At 44.4% G+C, this 18,231-nt stretch overlaps 2 protein-coding genes and 1 long non-coding RNA gene across 5 annotated transcripts; 1 reads left to right on the top strand and 2 right to left on the bottom strand.

Moving 5' to 3' along the window:
• Positions 1 to 562: 562 nt before the first annotated feature.
• Positions 563 to 5,207, bottom strand: LOC108159656 (putative fatty acyl-CoA reductase CG8306). The gene is made up of 6 exons (XM_017293130.2): positions 4,812 to 5,207; positions 1,862 to 2,446; positions 1,701 to 1,810; positions 1,191 to 1,641; positions 878 to 1,135; positions 563 to 806 (listed from the first exon to the last, which is right to left on the bottom strand). The coding sequence occupies exons 1-6, from the start codon at positions 4,817 to 4,819 to the stop codon at positions 668 to 670; spliced, it is 1,551 nt and encodes a 516-aa protein (XP_017148619.1). The 5' UTR covers positions 4,820 to 5,207; the 3' UTR covers positions 563 to 667.
• On the top strand, positions 730 to 4,762 carry LOC108159658. Of its 3 annotated transcripts, XR_004472543.1 has the most exons (6): positions 730 to 821; positions 907 to 2,466; positions 2,542 to 2,696; positions 2,770 to 3,778; positions 4,003 to 4,153; positions 4,215 to 4,660. It is a non-coding gene; the product is annotated as an uncharacterized LOC108159658 (long non-coding RNA). The 3 variants fall into 3 exon arrangements; XR_004472541.1 differs by having other exon boundaries at positions 2,770 to 4,153; positions 4,215 to 4,762; XR_004472542.1 differs by having other exon boundaries at positions 2,767 to 4,153; positions 4,215 to 4,762.
• Positions 5,208 to 6,564: 1,357 nt separating the features above from the next.
• On the bottom strand, positions 6,565 to 15,105 carry LOC108159655 (putative fatty acyl-CoA reductase CG8303; the record flags this gene model as incomplete). Its single annotated transcript, XM_017293128.2, has 6 exons — positions 6,565 to 6,789; positions 6,878 to 7,135; positions 7,206 to 7,647; positions 7,712 to 8,216; positions 9,004 to 9,442; positions 14,870 to 15,105. Coding segments are annotated over 6 exons (2,013 nt in total), but the record flags the coding sequence as incomplete, so codon positions are not given.
• Between the last annotated feature and the right edge of the window lie 3,126 nt (positions 15,106 to 18,231).

Below are 18,231 nucleotides of genomic sequence, written 5' to 3'. Positions count from 1 at the left end.
TTGTCCTTTGTGACGTTTGAACACCTCATAAATAATATATAAATATATTTTTTTCAGTGCAAGGTGTGACCAGATGTGCAGGCTGTTTGCTTACAAATAAAACTGGTACAAATTTAAATTTTGTAGGGAAGCAAGCCTTAATAAGATTAAATTTGTCTTCCTTATGCCATTTTCTAGCCGACTGGCACTTTCTCGTTTGCTTCCTTCGAGATCAGAATATACCATTTTTGCTTTGTCAATATGTATCGTTGCTTTTCCAGTATTAATCGGCTATTTATTTTGCTGATCTAAGTAGTCGTCAGAAAAACGCCTGCTACAAAATTTTGCATAGATTGAAATGTTTTTGTGTTTATATCGTTTCCATTCGAATATCATTCCTGATTCGATCGATGGAAAATTTTGCTGATATAAGTAGGCTTTAATATTAATAAAAAATAAAAAATATATTCATGTCAACAGATCTGGCCGATGTTTATTACGATAAGAAATGATATTTTTGTAATATCAATATCGATATATTCTTGACAACAACAAGCACAAAACCAACTTTTGCGCGCAATTATTTATTTTTTGTGTATTTTTATTTCTTGTAAAACCCAACCTTGTGTTAAAATTGTATTTAGCGTGAATAACATTGAGAGAATGCTCAACTAGAAATACGGCCGCACTAGAGCAGTCCAAACAGATAATAGAAGACGGGCAAGATAAGGGCCGCCTTGGCGCTGGAGACTCCCGAGATCCAGACGATCAGCTTGAATATTCCGAACCAGAACAGCAGCTGGAGGGCAACATGCAGACCGAGAAGACTGCCAAATAGATTCGTTAGTATCCCGATGAAATATGGAATATAGAATAGGGGTGCTATATGATCACTAACATTTTATCCTTGCGACGTGCCTTCTCCAGATTCTTGGGTGACTCCTTGCTGAGGTACTGCCGCACTCCGCGAATGGTGTTAGAAAAGTACTCGTCCCACGTCAGCTCGCCAATGTCAATGACGAACTTATTCCTGTCCACCACGTCCATCGACTTGGAAAGGGCCAGTAGACGCTTGCTGTCAAAGTGCCATTCCGTGAAAATGAAGCGCTCCAGGGTGTTCAGCGAGTTCCACACGTTCTTGTGCAGCCTCATCAAACTGTAAGCAGTGGAAAATAAACTCTTATTCTAAGAGAGATCTCTGTGATACTCACATGGGACGGCCGCCGGTGATGCGGGTAACGATATCCAGGAAGAATGCAGGCACAAAGTGGAACAGTATGGCGCTCAGCCGAAAGACCCAGAGGCTCTTGACCAGCCGCAGATTAGGGTACCAGACGGCGCTGTTCAAAGGATAGTCGTGCAGATAGCTGTTGATCTTGTCCGCCATCAGATCGAAGCGGAAGGGCTTGTACGTGCTGGAGGTCAGGTGGAAGATCTGCAGCTCGGCAGGACGGCCGGCGTTCTTCACCTTGAGCGCATTGACATAGTAGCCGGTGGTGATGATGCCATTGACCACCACATCGATGGGAATGTAGTCCATGATGATGCTCGGATCTAGGGGCAGGCGGCGTAGCACTCCCTTGGAGGCGCCCATAAAGAAGCCCTGGGGGCCGTTCTTCGAGATGGTCCACCCAGGAATGGGTTCCTTCCAAGCCGCCGTGACTGAAAGTATAAGTTTCTATATCCGAAAAGCGTAGAAGCCCCGTGTGTTTGTCACTCACTCATGCTGGGGCGGACAATGCCGCAGGGAAAGCTACTGGCGGCATTGGCCACCTCGTGCTCGGCCAGGTGCTTGGTGAAAGTGTACGTATTCGGATGATCCTTGAGCAGTCTGTAAAAGATTTTCGTACAATTGTAAAATAATCCAATTTCAGGTACTCACTTCTTTTCGAGTGCCTTTAGCGCCTCGTCGTTGAGGGTTTCGGCCAGCTGTATGATCTTCTCGGGATCGTCGGGCGAAGGATAGAGCTTCTCCTCGACCTCTGTCAGATAGGCGTTCACATAGGCGCTGGACACATGGACCAGCGAATCCAGTTGCTTCAGCTGCTGGCACAGTTCAACCACTCGTCGTGTTCCCTTCAGATTGATGTTGGTTGTCTCCTTGAGGGACTGAAAGAAGTCTAGGGTGGCCGCCGAATGGAACACCACATTTACATTATCGATCAGCGTCTGGCGGTCCTTTGGCGAGATTCCCAGGTTGTCCAAGCCCACATCACCCTCAATGGGGACGATCTTCGTGAGACGCGACTCCAGCTGCATCTCCTTGAAGCGATCAAAGACAGAGTTCTTCTTGAGCTCCTCGAGCCTCTCCTCCACGCTCTTTCCCTTCTTGGCGCGCATCAGCAGATACAGGTTGCCCACCTTGGGCACATCGCGCAGCAGCTTCTCCACAATGGTGACGCCCACGAAGCCAGTGGCGCCCGTGATGAACACATTGCGCCCCGCATAGAAGTCTGTGATGGAAGAGCTGAAAAATTGTAGGAACACGTTAGTCGCAGTCGTTATCGTCTCTCTTCCTTCAATCTCTGTTTATATAACAACTGCCTCTACATGTATTTTCAGATGCCATAAAATGAAAATGAACTCTCATCAAACTTTCTCTCATCTCCCATTCAAATGGCAGTGGCTGCTGTCGTCGCGTCGTGGCAAACTTACGAAACCCCAAGCGACTCTGTGGACATCTCCGACTGGATTCCAAGGCAAAACCTGTTTCCCGCGTGAGTTGCTAGTTCTAAGCTACTGCTCATTGTGGCTCTTCTAATATTGATCTAGCTAATGATTTGTTAGCAGGTGCCGGGTGTCGGTTTTCGGGTCACTGCCAATACTCGTACTGTTCAAATCCAATTTGTGGGCGTCCCAGTTGACTCTAGCCTAATGGTACATTGCCTATTGTATTCGGCTGCACTCAAACCTGTCATTTGATTAAATAACATGCCAAGGAATGCATTTAGAAACTGAAAAATTAAAGGCATAATTCAGTCATGAGATCTTTGGAACTTTATTCCATACAGATTTTTTTATAATGCTTAAATTCATTGCTTGAAGGCTGTTGCCGTCGACAGACAGACATAACTGAGCGACCATAGCCTTTTCCTGTAAGCTCTACTGAAATATCATTCGGCATCTCCCATCACCTCTCAACTGTCCCCAGCGTATTGCCAAACCTTTTTCCCGTCAAGCAACGAAAGGCACACGCAACTTGATCATTCAATTATCCAACTCCAAGCACATTTTTTCTTTTAATGATCTGCAGTCCGCGCCATCTCAAATTTTTTGTTATGCCAAATGATTTTATAATGATGATCATTGAAGGGGATCGAATCTCTGTTTTTCCCCTCAACAAATGCGTGATATAATTTCTACATAACAAATCCATATGAAACTCGAAGAAATGCAACATTCCCTATATGTATGTATATTGTAGTATTTATATGCAAAAATAATGCAAATTTCCGCATGCAGTCACAGGCGAGGCCCTGAAGGTCTTTGCAGGTCCATAAAAAAGGCGTCAAGTCATGGTTAATGATTGCATGTTGCCCCCTGGCGGCCTCTTGTCAGAGATTGCTGTCTAAACTAAATTGAGCTTTCACTTTGGAGCAGCTACTACCCGAAACAGAAGGGAAACGAAGCAGGCGGGTGACCCGATCCAGAGACAGGCAGAAATGTGTTGCCTTGTCTTTTTCTGTCTTTGATCCCATTCAGTGCTGTGGTAAATTGGGTTGCTTATCTGGCTGATACCATGCACTGTCCGTTACTCTGATTAGATTTCCCATCTGGTCAGTGGCGCGGCTTATCTTGGGTAATTAATTGCTGGGATTTACTGTATTGGCGGAGGTGCTACTTGAAATTTGTTTCAAATTATACTTTGGTTCGGAAACAGTGCTGGGAAGCCACTCAACTATTCTCAACACTCGATGGAAAAAGTGTTTTGTAGATGGAACCATAGGCTGTGCACGTTTTAATTACATTTAATAACTATACGAGTATCAGTGCATATAAATTTAAAAGCTATTCCCACCTCAGCAATTAAGGAACCCTCGACTCAATCATCGTCTGTTAGCCTGTCTGACCGGATGTCTGCCTGGATAACTGACCCTACCAACTGTGGCCAACCTTGCGGTGGCCAATAAATCTCTGGCTTACTCTTGCGATTATTAATGAACGTTCGAAAAGAGTATGTTGCTAAAGTTGCATGTAATTGTATGTAATGGATCATGTTTTTCAACTTCCCTCAGCTACATATGACAACCTGTAATTTTCCGCTTGATTTTCTGACGACTGCAAAACGGAACCATTTACGTCATCTCTGGCTTGCTCCACCAGAGATCTACAGATCTGTGGATACACTTCCCTTCCCCACTAGTCAGCAAGGAAAAAGGCAAGGCGTCAACAGGTCAAAGTTTGAGTAGAGACTGAAGAATGCAATCGCTCTCTCTGTAAACACTCCCTCTCTCAGAGAACACAGTCGACTCTTATGTGATGGAGAAGAAAGTGTCGAGATATGCTAATGCAATGGAATAACGAGAAGTTGTTGTACATTTGCGTTGCGGCTGCTCTTTTAGAAACAATATTCCAAGAAATGCATTCGAGTGGATGTCAAAGATCGTGCACAAATATTGTTTAAATGCATGTTTCTTGGCAGATCTGCCGCATTTCGAACTTTGCACCGAATATCTAACCTCAATAGCAGCTTTTGAGCGGAGAAAAGAGAAAAATTTGGCCGAAAGTTGTCAAACGGGCTACCAAAAAAACACACACACAGACACCGCTGACAAGTCGGGTCCACGATCGGGTCTTGCATTGTTTAAGACACATTGAGTAACACTACTTACCTGGCCATAATTTCTGCAGGTGTACGAAATGGGTATAGATATCTATCTATCTATCTTTCGGCTGCTGTTGCCTGGCGCTGGGTTTAGAGCCTAAGATCGTTTGCAAATCGATCTAGAATGGGTTCAATTTTTCTTTCCTCCAAACACGGCCTTCTTTCGCTTCCACTCTTTCTGCTTGTTGTTCGTTTTGCTTTGCTTCTTTCGTATGTTTTCTCTTCTCCTGTCCAGATGTTGATGCGACTGTAAACAAAATACAAACACAAATGCAGATGCACGCGTATTGGTAACCGTATCTGCAGGTTTGTGTGTATCTGAGAAGTTACGATATCGGCTCGTTTTGAAACTGAATGGAGCGCTCGCTCTCCGCTCCCGGCAAAAGCAAAACTACGAATGATCGCTGGCTGGCTACGCTACCATATGACGATATAATGATGATCGTAGCCTAAGCATAACGTGATCGTTATTAGGCATACCTCTCTTTGGTGGCCTAAGTTGTTTGTCAACCGATCTCTCTCTCGGTTTTAGCGCTGTCCCTACCCTTAGGATGGTATACCAAACGTAATAAAAACGCAGACCAGCTAAGAAGGCTCGGGCCAGATAGAGGTCCATGGATAAGGGTATATCCAGAAGTATAGGAATTTTGGGACATAATCGGTTTTGGATTGGTTATTTTCTTGGCCAGCAACTCTGTTCCCAGCTCAACTGGAAAGCCATGTGAATCATATATCTATATCTCTCGCGCTCACTGCATGGCTCTTCCCATTAGGCCTTTTCCCATAGAACCTTGTTAACAGCGAACAAGATTTTACATCAGAAGATTGCTAATGTCTACAAATGTACCAATGAAATGGTACATTCTACATGTAGTTTGTACCAATATCTAAAATATTCATGGCGCCACTGTTCATGTTGACTCACGACACTGTAGAATCCATGTCACGCTTATGTAGATGCTATGTAATTTTTGAAAAATATTTTAAAGGATTTGATAAATGGGAATTAAAGCTGCGGTCGGCACGCACACATTGCAGTGCGTTTGTGTGCGTAGACAGTAGGCAAAATGAAACAAAAAGTTTATTGTGTTGGTGCCGATTACTGTTCCACACGTGTAACCTAACCCTATGCACATAAGACAGAGCCTTGTAGACTCCTGAATAAAACACAATGATCACAGGATAATGCATAAGATAAATAGATGAAAAATATATTTGATGCATAAAATAAACGGAATAGAACTGAAATTTTGGCAAGAAAGCAGTGTACATACATACATACACTATAAATCCTTTCGGGCATAGCACTTAGCAGCCATCTGTCGTATCGTGGAATAGTCAGTACACAAGAGATTTTTCCTTAATGATAAAGTTGTCGTATTTATTTGCATAATAGTTATACATTTAATTATTTAAAGTTTAGTTCTCGTACTATTCGACTATTTGACTATATACCGGATGATAATTACAAAACAATCTAAAATCGTTTTCATTATATTTTCAGTTTAGTTATGGGTTTTATAATTTTACATAGTTGTTAATGTGACTAAGTTTTGGGCTACATTTTGCTTTGCTGTGTGAGAATAGATTGGTGTGGTCTTTTGTTTTTGTTTATTCTTCATATGATACAGTTTTTTTGTAACGTATGTTCAATCCGAGAATCGATTCGACGAACATTGACTTGTACTAGACTGTGTTAAGAGAAAGGACTTAAAAGTAAAATACATGGATACCCTACAAAGACAAACTACGATGGAAACGAACAGGAGAACGGGAGAGTGAATATGGAGAAAGAGAAATATTGCACTGTCCAAGGGAGTCTGGATCAGGATCAGGAGTGCGGGATGGTCCCCTACAGCCAGACGAGGAAGCCCCAGATGAGCACGGCCAGCGTGAGACCGATCTGTATGCCCAGGAAGGGGACGAGGGCAATGTACAGGACGGCAAAGATGACAGCATAGCCCGCATAGTAGAGGAAATTGAAGCTGATGTTAGGGAGGAGAAAGAGAGAGAGAGAAAGACTTGGATCAGAGAGAGAGCTCGGAGAGAAGGCCACTAGTCCTGGGTACTTACACCTTCCAGTAGTTGCGGTGCCATTCCGTTGTGACCGCAGACTCCTTGAAGTAGAAGCGTCGAATGCCTATGAGGCAGCGATCGATGAATTCCGACCAGTCGCACTGGCTAGCATCGAAGTTGTAGCGCCGCCGATCGCTCTCCGGGATGATGGCGGAGATGCGGAGAGCATTCTTCAGGGAGTACCGGAAGTCCTTGTCCAGGAAGTAGTCAAAGGCCTTGGTGCCTTTTTGGAAGACGCGCATGTACTCATAGGCACTGAAAGAGAGGCAATCTGAGAACTGGGAGCAGGAGGTATTCTTCAGGCAGGTCCTAGCAGAATTCTTACGTGTGCTGTGGCATGCCAATGCCAAAGAGCTTCTCCGGAATTATAAAGACCATGGCAGGCAGCAAATGAAACAGATAAAAAAATAGATTGTAGCGCCAGCCGTTTCGCAGCTTGGTCAGTGGCTTCCACACGAAACTGTTGGGGGGATGCCGCTCCACGCTGTCGTTGATGATCGTGCAGAACTCCGACAGCGTCAGCGGATTCACTTCGCCCGAGGTGCAGTGGATGATCTCCGGCTGCTCCAGCTGTCGGGTCCCCACATACCAGCCCATGACCAGGGAGGAGTTGATCACATAATCGCATGGAATGATGTCAATCACGGCCGAAGCCTGGCCGCACATCGTCCGAAAGATTCCCTTAACGAAGCCGGCGAGGAAGCCCAAGTGGCCGGAGTTGGCGTTGCCCACCCAGCCCTTCATCGGATTCTCCAAGGTGCCATACACTAGAAAAGCAATCAATTATAAATTGTTGTCGGTTCTGTTTGAATGTATAAATCGAACGCTTACCAATCGATGGCCTGACTATGGCCGCCGGAAGTCCTGACATCTCCGCCATCAGCAGGTTCTCGGACAGATTCTTAGTGAATGTGTACGTGTTGGGATGGTCCTGGATGTAACCCTTGCACTTCTGCTGGGTGAAGTCCACCCAGGCCTCGTCGTCCTCGGCCATTTTCATCATGTCGTAAGGATCGAACTGTGACTTGTACACTTCCTCGGCGATCAGGCCGCGGTTGTTGCTGTTGCAGAAGGCTGTCGAGCAGTAGATGTACGCTGACAGATGCTTCAGCTGCTTGGCCAGCTCGATGGTCCGCATCGTGCCCGTCAGATTGGTGCGGATGGCAGTGCGCAGCGGGGAGCTGAACTTGATCGTGGCCGCACTGTGGTAGATCACGTGCACGCGATTGATCAGCTCCTGGAGCAGATCCGGGCCGAAGCCGAAGTTCGGCTCGCTCAGCTCCCCCACGACAGGCACTACCTTGGCCAGGGTTTTCTCCGCGTACTTCTCGAAGATCTGTGCGGGAAAAAGCCGTTGTTTCGATAAGCCGTTTGCTTGTTTGTATCTGAGAGTCTACAAATTATGATTACTACTACTACCAGGGGGGGGAACGGTTTTTTTCTTATAAATAAGCAATTTCCAAAACCAACAAAAATGTGCTTGTTGCGCCATTAAAAAGTGCGTTTAAAACTATAATTAACTAATTGTTGGGAAGACTCGAAGGTAAAGAAATATGGCAAAGATACATAGCTTGTACCGAAGTCTTAGATACTCTTACTGGTTCAAAGATTACAATAGATCTCAGAGATTCTTAATGCTTAATCTAAAATTAATCAGCTAAAACTACTGAAGTTTGTGGATTAAACTGATTGTTCAGATATCCCCACTAGCACAGAGCCATAACCTGGCTAACACTTTACCGATTATGGTTCAATTTACTCTTTCATAAGCGGTGAGGGAGTGCGGAATGCTTCTCTAATGGGAAATGGGAGATGGGAGAGGGTATATCAAAGTGAATAGAGACCCGAATAAAATCCCAAAGAAAGATATGTAGAAAACATGTGTGGAAAGAGGCGTGAGGCAGAAACCGCTAAGCAGACAAAGCGGAAGAGGTCGCGGTGGGTCTCCCTGTCTGTCCGTTCCCTTCGACCGGTTACGACTCTGAAAAATTAACGCTCCATAAAGAGGCACGTAATTGGCTTTAATGATACACCCATGATGTCAGCGAGAGTGCCAAGGGGCGGGGTATGGTCGTGACCCTTGGGCCCCGCGAGTAACCCACACCAAATGTAACCACACTTACCGGCTTCTGAAGCAGGCGATTGATCCGCTCCTTGGGATCGAACTTCTTCTTACCCCGGACGAGAACATAGATGGTGCCGATTTCGGGATGTGTGTCCAGCAGGGCCTCGATCAGGACTGTCCCCAGGAAGCCCGTGCCGCCGGTGACGAAGATGTTTTTGTGGGCAAAAAACTCTGGAATGGTCAGGGCCGTGCTCAACTGTTGGCGCTGGCTGCTCGGTCCACGATTGCTATGCTGAGGTTTCCCATTGCTGAGGTTGCTGCTGTTGTTGTTGCTGTGGTTGTGGGTGGTGCTGGTGCTGGTGCTAGAGGTGGAGTTTGTGGAGGTTTCGGTGGTGCTGCTACTGCTGTCATGATCCGTTATGACAGCCATGGTGTAGGGCTCGAGATTCGTCGGTGGCGCCAATTTGCTGCTGAGCGTTGGAATCGGTTGGGCCCAGCTGTAGCAGAGAATATTTGTCTTACGTTAGTTAGTCTCGAGTCGTGGCTTACTAGATAAAAGGTGTAGCAGATAAAAAAGATTGAAAAAAGTCCCCCACTCAAGGCAGCTTCCGTCTGTCTGCGAGATCAAAATCCGCTTGCCGGCGGAAGTGCAGTCGAGTCAAAGGCCATTAAATGATAAGTAGATACAGAGGAAGTGAAGAAGTGATGACCGGAATTGGATGGTTCTTGGACTTCAGCACTATCCATTCTTCAGAGTTTTCTCTGATGAGCAATGATGAATGATTGATGAACAACGAAAAAGATATTCACGCTTACAAAATACCTTTAGTCTGTTCAGATAATGCTTCAAATGCCTTCACAACACCCCAATTTAGGAGTCCGGCATTTTCTGTCAAATCGAATTGTTTGATAACAAATCATCACACAATCTCCATAACCTCCCAAGCATTCAGTTCACAAAAATTTCGGTCATCCATTTTCAAAGTTTTCCAAACAAAACAATACATTTGTTCAGCTTGGATTTCTACACAAAAATTAGTTCTCAGAAAAAAACCAAACAATCATTTCAGAAATATTCAGCCTCGTGTTGATAGTAATAAAAATTTTCTGTAACAATATTTAGAATGAATTGCACGCTGAAAGTGGCTCGGGGACTGAACCATTGCTGGGGAAAGCTGCAGCAGGTGCGGCTCTTGAGCCACAGGCGCTTCGACTGGCGCAACTACAACCACGACTCACCCTCCGGGGTGCATTCCCAGTTGCAACGGTTCGATGATGGCCCTGTGGCCAGTGGAGAGCTCATGGAGCCGCCGATGGCCAGCAGCCAGCGAAGTGGGCCCGTGTGGGAGGTGGGTCGGCGCACCATCCTGCAGAACCCCGAGGAGCACATGCGGCGCCAGCAGCTGATCATTGAAGAAAACAGGCGAAGGCGGACCCGGGGACCTGCGAGACGCGATGCCCAGGCTCCAGGTATCTCCAAGTCCGACGTTATCTACGATGCCGACGACAGGCGGAATCGAGAGTCGAGTCGACCCCGCCGTAGGGCTAAGGACCCTAACAGAGCGGCCAAGGACTACAGCAAGAGGCGGCGGTACCAGCGCCAGAAGGAAGTCAAGCGCCAAGCCTACGAGCTACAAAAGTCGCGCAGGGGCTACAATCTGCCCAGGCCGAATGATTCTCGCGCCGAGGCCCAAGACGGGGACGTGACCATGAGCCATCGCGACGAGGCACAAAATCAGGACGATTACTCTGGCGCCAGCAAGGAGTGGCTGCGCAAGCGCGCAGAGGCTGAGGAGGCAAATCACTGGCACTCCTGGCACACTTGCCCCAGTCAGCGGTGCAGTGAGGATCTAGAGCCCGGCGACGATTTTAATCCCAGCGACGGCAGTCACAGTGGCCTGGGGAGACACCCCGGGGGCTACTACGACAGTCGCCGCAGCTTTCACCACCTGCAGCTGCCCTCGATCAGGTTCTCAAACTACCAGAAAGTAATCGATCGCCTGACGTGCAGACGCAAGCCTGTCGGCTTCCACCTGCTCATGCAGAAGCACCCAGAGGATGCCAGGCTGGAGGATGATTCCGTCCTGGAGGAGAAACCGCCGCAAGCCGCTCTGCGCAAGCGACCGGAGAATGTGGGGAAGACACCGCGCTTTGACATGACCATCACGAGGATGGAACGCGCCCCAGCTCCCGTGTGCAGCTACTCCGAACAGCTGACCAACCCACCGCCGAGCGGCAGCCAATCTTTCTCCAACAAGTGGCGACAGTGTGCCAGTCTTTATAGAGACTTCAAGCGCGGCGCCTAGACGAGAGCCTTCGCAGCGGACGCAAAAAAGCAATCCACAGAATTATACAGTATTTAAATAGAGCTCAAACATAATTTTTGTTGGACTTTTATGTCTTCTTTTCAACACTATTAACTGTACTTTCGCACATTTTAAGCATTCCGCTGTAATCGGAATGTATCCGACACAACACTCTCAATTGATTTCCAATTTTCAATGCTTTCAATTAAGGGAAACATTGAAGCCAAGGCCGTTTCCCAACACTGCCAACTGTACTTTCCCCCGCATCCAGCGGTGATCGGTGATTTTGTGATTTGGTGATTGGTGATCGGTGGCACACTGCCTGCCTTTGTTCGCCTCGCCTCATGAGGCCATCAATAGCTCCACTAATTAATGGCAAATGAGGCGTATATCCGCGATACCGAAAGAGACGCGAATGAGAAAATCAGAGAAATCAAATCAAGGTATAACCGCTGTACTTAGCACTCACGCGGAGGGTTGGGGTTTTCCATTGCCTAAGGTCTGCTAAGGTCTGTGCAAGTGGAAGAGATAATGAACGAAATGCGTAACAATTTGTTCAGCGGAGAGATTAATTTTTTGAGCATTTTCGTGGGATTCGTGTTTGACGCTAACACAAATTTGTGTCAAGGCCGCCGCTCTGCCAGAGATCCCAGAGCCCAAGCAGCGTCTGGTCTGTCTGGGTTGGGCCAGAGTTGGGCCCCAAAGATGTTTGTAGCTAGAGTTTCTGTTCGAACTTCGAAGACAAACAACTTAATCAAAATGCACGGTCACGGTCGCATCGCATGCGTCGTGTTGATCTCCAAAGTCTCTGATGTCTGGGCATGCAGATGATTCGAATCCAATCCCATCACATGGATACACTCCAGCTCTTGTCCGATAGCTGCTGCTACAGTTGCACATATTTTTTGGGGGTTTATCACCTGATCGCTAATTGATTCGCCTGATAATTGACCAACTGACAGATCAGGCCCACTTTGCTAACCTTCACTAACCTTCGCTTGCTTTTCCATTTCCAAATGGTGACTCAACACATTTGTGCTTGGCCAATTGGCCTAATGACTCGCCTATTTCTTTACATTCGCTTGCTCAAGGCATTTCGCTTTCAAATGCCATAGCCACAGCCACATGGTCCGATTTCGTGCGATAGAATTAAGCAAATTTTGGATTAGAAGATGGAAATGGGTCGACGGGCCGGTGGCTGGTAGCTGGTGGCTGCGATGGGATGGGATGGAGGGATATCTGAGAGAGACAATGCCACCAACTCTAAACAGGTTTAGAGGTCTCGACCAATGATTTGCATAAAATCTTCACAGGCTCCAACCCAACGCCATTTGAGTTTCGTTCGAGGCATATTTTTGTCATATTTCCATCTCCATCTCGTATTTGTAATAGTTTTTGTTTGTTGAACTCTGTAAAGTTCTTCGTGGGTTGGCTTTGAAACAGACAGATTGATGTATGCATGGGGATGGGGTATAAGAGAAGGTTGGGGGATCGTTGAACTTGACATTTTGTTAGGCGAAAACCTTGAATAATCGGAGACAGATGATCTTTCGATTCATGTCTGTAGAGGTCAGAAATCAAGAGATGAATTCTTTTTTCTTGCACCGATCCTCTCTATTGTTGATGTTTACCAACAATATTTTTTTATGTATTTTGAGTTGAGAAAAACGTGGAATCTATTATATACTGGTGTATATACCTGATAGCTATCTACATTGTCTATTGGCTATTGAGAGATAGCTTTAACTGCACGAGTATATGCCCTAAGATTTGCATAATTTTGCTACGTCTGGGCTTGTGTTGAGATAAATGACTCTCTCTCTCTATTCGCTCTCCGCTCACCAAGCCCCCCCTGCGAGATACAGAAACGGTTTATGCATATTAAATATTTGGAAATTTCTTTTGCAGCTTCAAAATGGCAAAATCGTATCGAAGCCCTAGGCAACGAATTGATGGCCAGAAGAGCCGAAAACAAACGATTGGAGGCGACTCTTCGTTTTCGGTTAGGGTATGTTCCAACTGTGACGAATTTTCGGTTTTTTGCTTATGTCTAAAGATCCATTTCGGTCACTTTCTATTTAACGACGAACAGATCTTTCTCCTCTCGTTGGCCTGGCCAGGCCAAATGATTTCTCTTCATGTTTTGTTATGATTTTGATTTTGATTCGATTTTGATACGACTCCATTTAATGCCATTTATTTCCGCCTTGGCAACCAAATGTGTAACAATAATTTGTTGTTTTATTTATGCTAGGCATGAACCATCATCAGTGTGCGGTGTGGAGGAGATCGGGGATCGGGGAAGACTCATTGAATCGAACGCCATAAAAAACAAACAGAGAAAACTGAAATACTGAAAAAGTCGCACTTGGGGCTGCGGCTGGGCATTAGCATTAAATATTTGTTGTATTTTGGCGTAGACCTTAACATTGAAACATACCGCAACAAAAACAATGAAAGCAAGCCATATTGATTGAGCAGCTCAACAATCAACAATAAACAATCAACAATTGTGATTCCGTTCAATGCCAATCTAAAGACTTAGGCAACGAACGTGGAGCATCTTAGCGCCATCTAGGAATGATCCTATTTCTGAAGATAATTCAATCGAAAGTTGGAAATTACAGCTTATAATATAGGATGAAGACCCTAAAATAGATATATAATGCTTGAGATATATTCTATAGGGTATCAATTGCTTCGACCCTGTCTATCTAGCCTCTCAGTTGCTCCGACAATTTGCGCTTATATTTCGACCCATTAACAAATAGACAATTGAACATTCCTGTTTGATGCTTGTGGCCATAACGAAATTCTACCACAAAAAACTGTATTAGTATTTATTTATATTCTTCTGGAACATTTGGTAAACCGGTTGGCAGCGTTAAAAACGATGTCAGCCATCCAAAAAAACTGTAATAAATTATAGAACCATGCCAGAACCAGAAGAAAGAAATAAGCGTTTCTGGATTTGGCCACGCTGTCAGTTCCAGAGAAAACTTAAAAATTGTTTGCGAAAAGACCAGGAAAAATGCTCTTATAAGCATATATTTCTAAGGGCAATACAATTACTTTGGTTTGCCAATGAATTTTCTAGCAAAGTCAGCAAAACAACATGTGGAAAACAGTCGCGAAAAACTTAACCAGCACACACTGATAGGAAAACCGAAACACACACGGAAACCAAGAGAGCGGTAGCGAGCGAGCGAGCGAGAGAGAGAGGTAAAACTTGTAAAGCTGAAAAAAAAACAAACATTCGAGTGAAAATTGAAAAACAAACAGATATTCCAATGGCTTTTCCTTGAAAGCAAACAAATATCCGATAAACTGAGCACAAAGGTCTTTCGTCACTTCCGCTGGGTCATCGATTTCCAAGTGTTTGGCAATCTATTCTCGACTCGATCGAAATTTGTTGCAATCGGTTGTACTTTCGATGACTTATCATTGATTGCACCACGCGTCGGTTCTGTTTGGTTTGGTTTGGTTCGATTCGGGGGGTTTCACTTTGCACTTGATTTGATTTTGGGTGGGCAGTCGCAGACGTAGACGACCGGGACACACGACGGTCGTGATGGCCAGTGTTGGGTGTTAACTGTTTATGTGGAAGTGTAAACTAACCGAAAAACTATATCGACCAAAGTCTGCAGCGGGAGGGGGTGGCCGAGCACACTGTGACGCGGTGCAGGAGGAGGAGAGGAGTCGGCTAAGAGGTTTTCTTCTTTTGCTGCCAATGCCAACGCACGCTCAACGCAGACTGATCCGAGGAAATGGCGCGACCGGAGCTTAAGCTGAAACCCAAACTTGCACTCAAAATCGGAATCGGAAACACTCACAGTCTCTGTGGCTCTCTTTCTCTAACTCCTCGGCACTGTCTCGTCTCTGGCTCTCAACTCACAAAGATCGTCAAAGCTAAGTAATGAAAATCGGAACAGAAAACAATCAGAAGTCAGCGACGAAACCGAATAACCAACAACAAATAACAGTAGAGTCAGTAGAGTCGACATTCCGACTGTGAGATACCCACTATTAGAAAAAAATATCTAAAGACAATTAAGCAGAAACGTTGCGTTTCTTTGTTTATAGTTTGTTGGCCAGATAATATGCATAAATTGTAAAAACGTGCTACACACATCGGCATAAGTATTTTGACAAAAATTATGCACTGCATATTTGGTTGTAACTTTTTATTTTTTTTAAGTAGAAAGTATATTTATTTATCGTAGATAGGTATTATATTAAGCTTATAAAAATATGTACAAAAAGTATGATAAGTGCGTTTATTCTGAAATGAAAATTAATTATTCGTAAACAGACGGTGGCATAAGTATTTTGACATTTTATAAAATGTGAAAAAAAAAACAAAAACGAATGGAACGAAGTAACTTTTTATAATGAATCAGTAAAATATATATCCTCCCTTTGCCTCTATCACCTATTGCAGACGTCTCGGAACTGATTCCACTAAGCTGTGGATATAAGACAGCATAATTTCTCTCCAGAGTGATTTCACCTCTCAGATTTTATTCTCACGGTTCCTTGTCAAATTTGAAGTCCGGTTTCATTTTATATATGACCAGAGATTCTCGATAATGTTTAATTCTGCGCTCTGGAGCGGCCAGTCCAAAGTATTAACCCCAATGTCCTTCAAGAATTGGGTAACGACTTTAGCTTTATGGCACGGGCGTTGTCCTGTTGGAATGTAAAGGACTCCCCAATCAAATTATCTCCAGAGGGGAAAGCGTGATCGTTTAGCACTTCCAAATATTTCTCTTTATTCATGCTGCCATCTACAGGCACTAAATTTCCCAAGCCATTGTAGGCGACGCATCCATAAAACATTATGGTCCCACCTCCATGGATCGCTCTTACACATATAGGTGCCACTTTTTTGCGACGTTCTTTTAGGTTTCTTACGAAAACTTTTTTTTTTGAGCCGTGAAACTGAAAAGCACTTGCATCGCGCCATAAAAAATTTTTCCAAAATTAAAATTATTTGCCGATCAATTTTTTGGCAAATTCAAGGCGCTTTGACTTATTGCGCTGTGTTATTTGCAGTATAGCTCTAAAAATATATGTTCCAAAATCAGTTTCCTTAAGACGTCTACGTATTGTCCGTTCGCTGACATCAAAATTTCCTGTTCCCTTCAAGTCATTGGCAACCGATCGAGGAGTTTTTAAGACATCCTGCTTAAATTTCCGCAAAATGAAAGTGTCTGCCTTGGCAGTTGTCTTTCGTGGTCTGCCACATCATGAAACGTTTTTTGTAGTGTGGGTTTTTTTATATTTGTTTATTTGGTAATATATTGTCTGACGTGAAATATTGCATAATCTACTGATATTTTGCACTAAAATACCAGAGTTAAACTTCACTATTATTTCATTTCTAAGAGACTCACTCAATTCCTTTGTTTTAACCATATTAAACAAATTATTGAACGAAAATAATTTTTAAGCTCAGCTAAGCTCAGCTAAGCTCAGCTTACGAATGAGAATAAGAAGCATATTAAGAAAACTCAAAGTGCAACTACGAAGATAATTTGCGATCTACTTTATGCATTCATCTACTTAACGGTAAATCAGATAAGAGAGCTTTTACATGTAGCAATTTGTCGAAATTCAAAGCTAAACGTTGCGTATAGCTTTGTCAAAATACTTATGCCGACGTGTGTATATTGAAATTGTACCATCTATAAGATTGAGAATGTTACTGATCATAAATATTTATTGTCCGGTCTAATCAAATATACCCCTTCATTACTGGGTGCAAAGAGCGAGCGAAATAAGCACACTCAGCTGAAGGCAGAGAAACACCAAAACTAGCGGAGAGCGCAGCACGGAGCACGGAGCACGTAGAGAGAGAGCAGCACTTTTGAGTGGCTAACGAAGCAGCAAGACAGCAACATCGGCAATGTTTTCGGTAACTGAGAAAGCTGACTCTCCACCCCCTACCTCTCCCACCTGTGTTCCCCCCTCTCATGGTCGGATCTATTACGAGTGCGTGGTATCTTTTGAGTGGATCTGGCAATGCCTTTGGCTGCCGTTTGGCGACCATCCACAATCCAGCAACCCAGCAACCCAGCAACCAGCGGGTGAAAGCGAGACAGCGACTGGTGCTTGAGTTAAGCGATTCGACTTAGAAGACAATACACTCAACAACGTACAAATGAATCCAAGGAAATACTTTACTCGTACTCCCAAAAATTTTCGTTATTCTCTTGAAATGATTTTAGTTTTCCAAATAATTTGAGGTCTTCAAGCGGGTCACCTAGCTTCCTGTTCTTTGTCTCTTACCGCTGACCATTGCACTTTATTCTGGTCAAGAACGATACAGTTATATCTGGTATAGTAAATACATATACATATACTGCTGATGTTCATAATTTGAGTCCGGTGTCAATGCGGGAAGGAAAAAAACACTGGGGGATCGTATGACGTGGAGCAGATCCACGTTTTCGTTGATTAATTATGCAAAAATGCTTTGTTTTGCTGATTAATTGATTGATTGATAGACGCCTTGATGATACCAAAGCAAATAACATTACAAAACTGTCCGTTTCAATGATCTTCTCTGACGGAAGCTTAGAAAGCTCCAGCGATATTCAACTGCAGGTGACCTACATAAAGGAGGGGAAGAGACAAACAAACAGAAAAAACCTCAAGCCGTAGGCCTAACCAGCCACAAACATACACACACAGACCTGTGCCGTGCCGTAATTAGAGGTACTCCCCCCCGTCGCCCTACAACATAAGGAAATGCTAAAATTGGCAATAATTTCTGTGACACGCAATGGAAAGTGGTAAGAGGAGGAAACCTCCGCGGTCGTAAATCTATGGAGGGCCTCAGTCTCAGCCTGGCATTTCCCAGATAAAAAGGCATTTGCATATTTCGAGATGACCAATTTAATTAATTAAACAACCGTTTTGGAATAACGGCATCACACTCTCTTAATGGATACCCAATCTGTAACCAAAATAGATCC

Source organism: Drosophila miranda, chromosome 3 (genome assembly GCF_003369915.1).
Source record: "Drosophila miranda strain MSH22 chromosome 3, D.miranda_PacBio2.1, whole genome shotgun sequence".
NCBI classification, from domain to species: domain Eukaryota; kingdom Metazoa; phylum Arthropoda; class Insecta; order Diptera; family Drosophilidae; genus Drosophila; species Drosophila miranda.
Note: the sequence above shows the minus strand (reverse complement) of the source record. Positions and strands in the feature narration are given on the sequence as shown.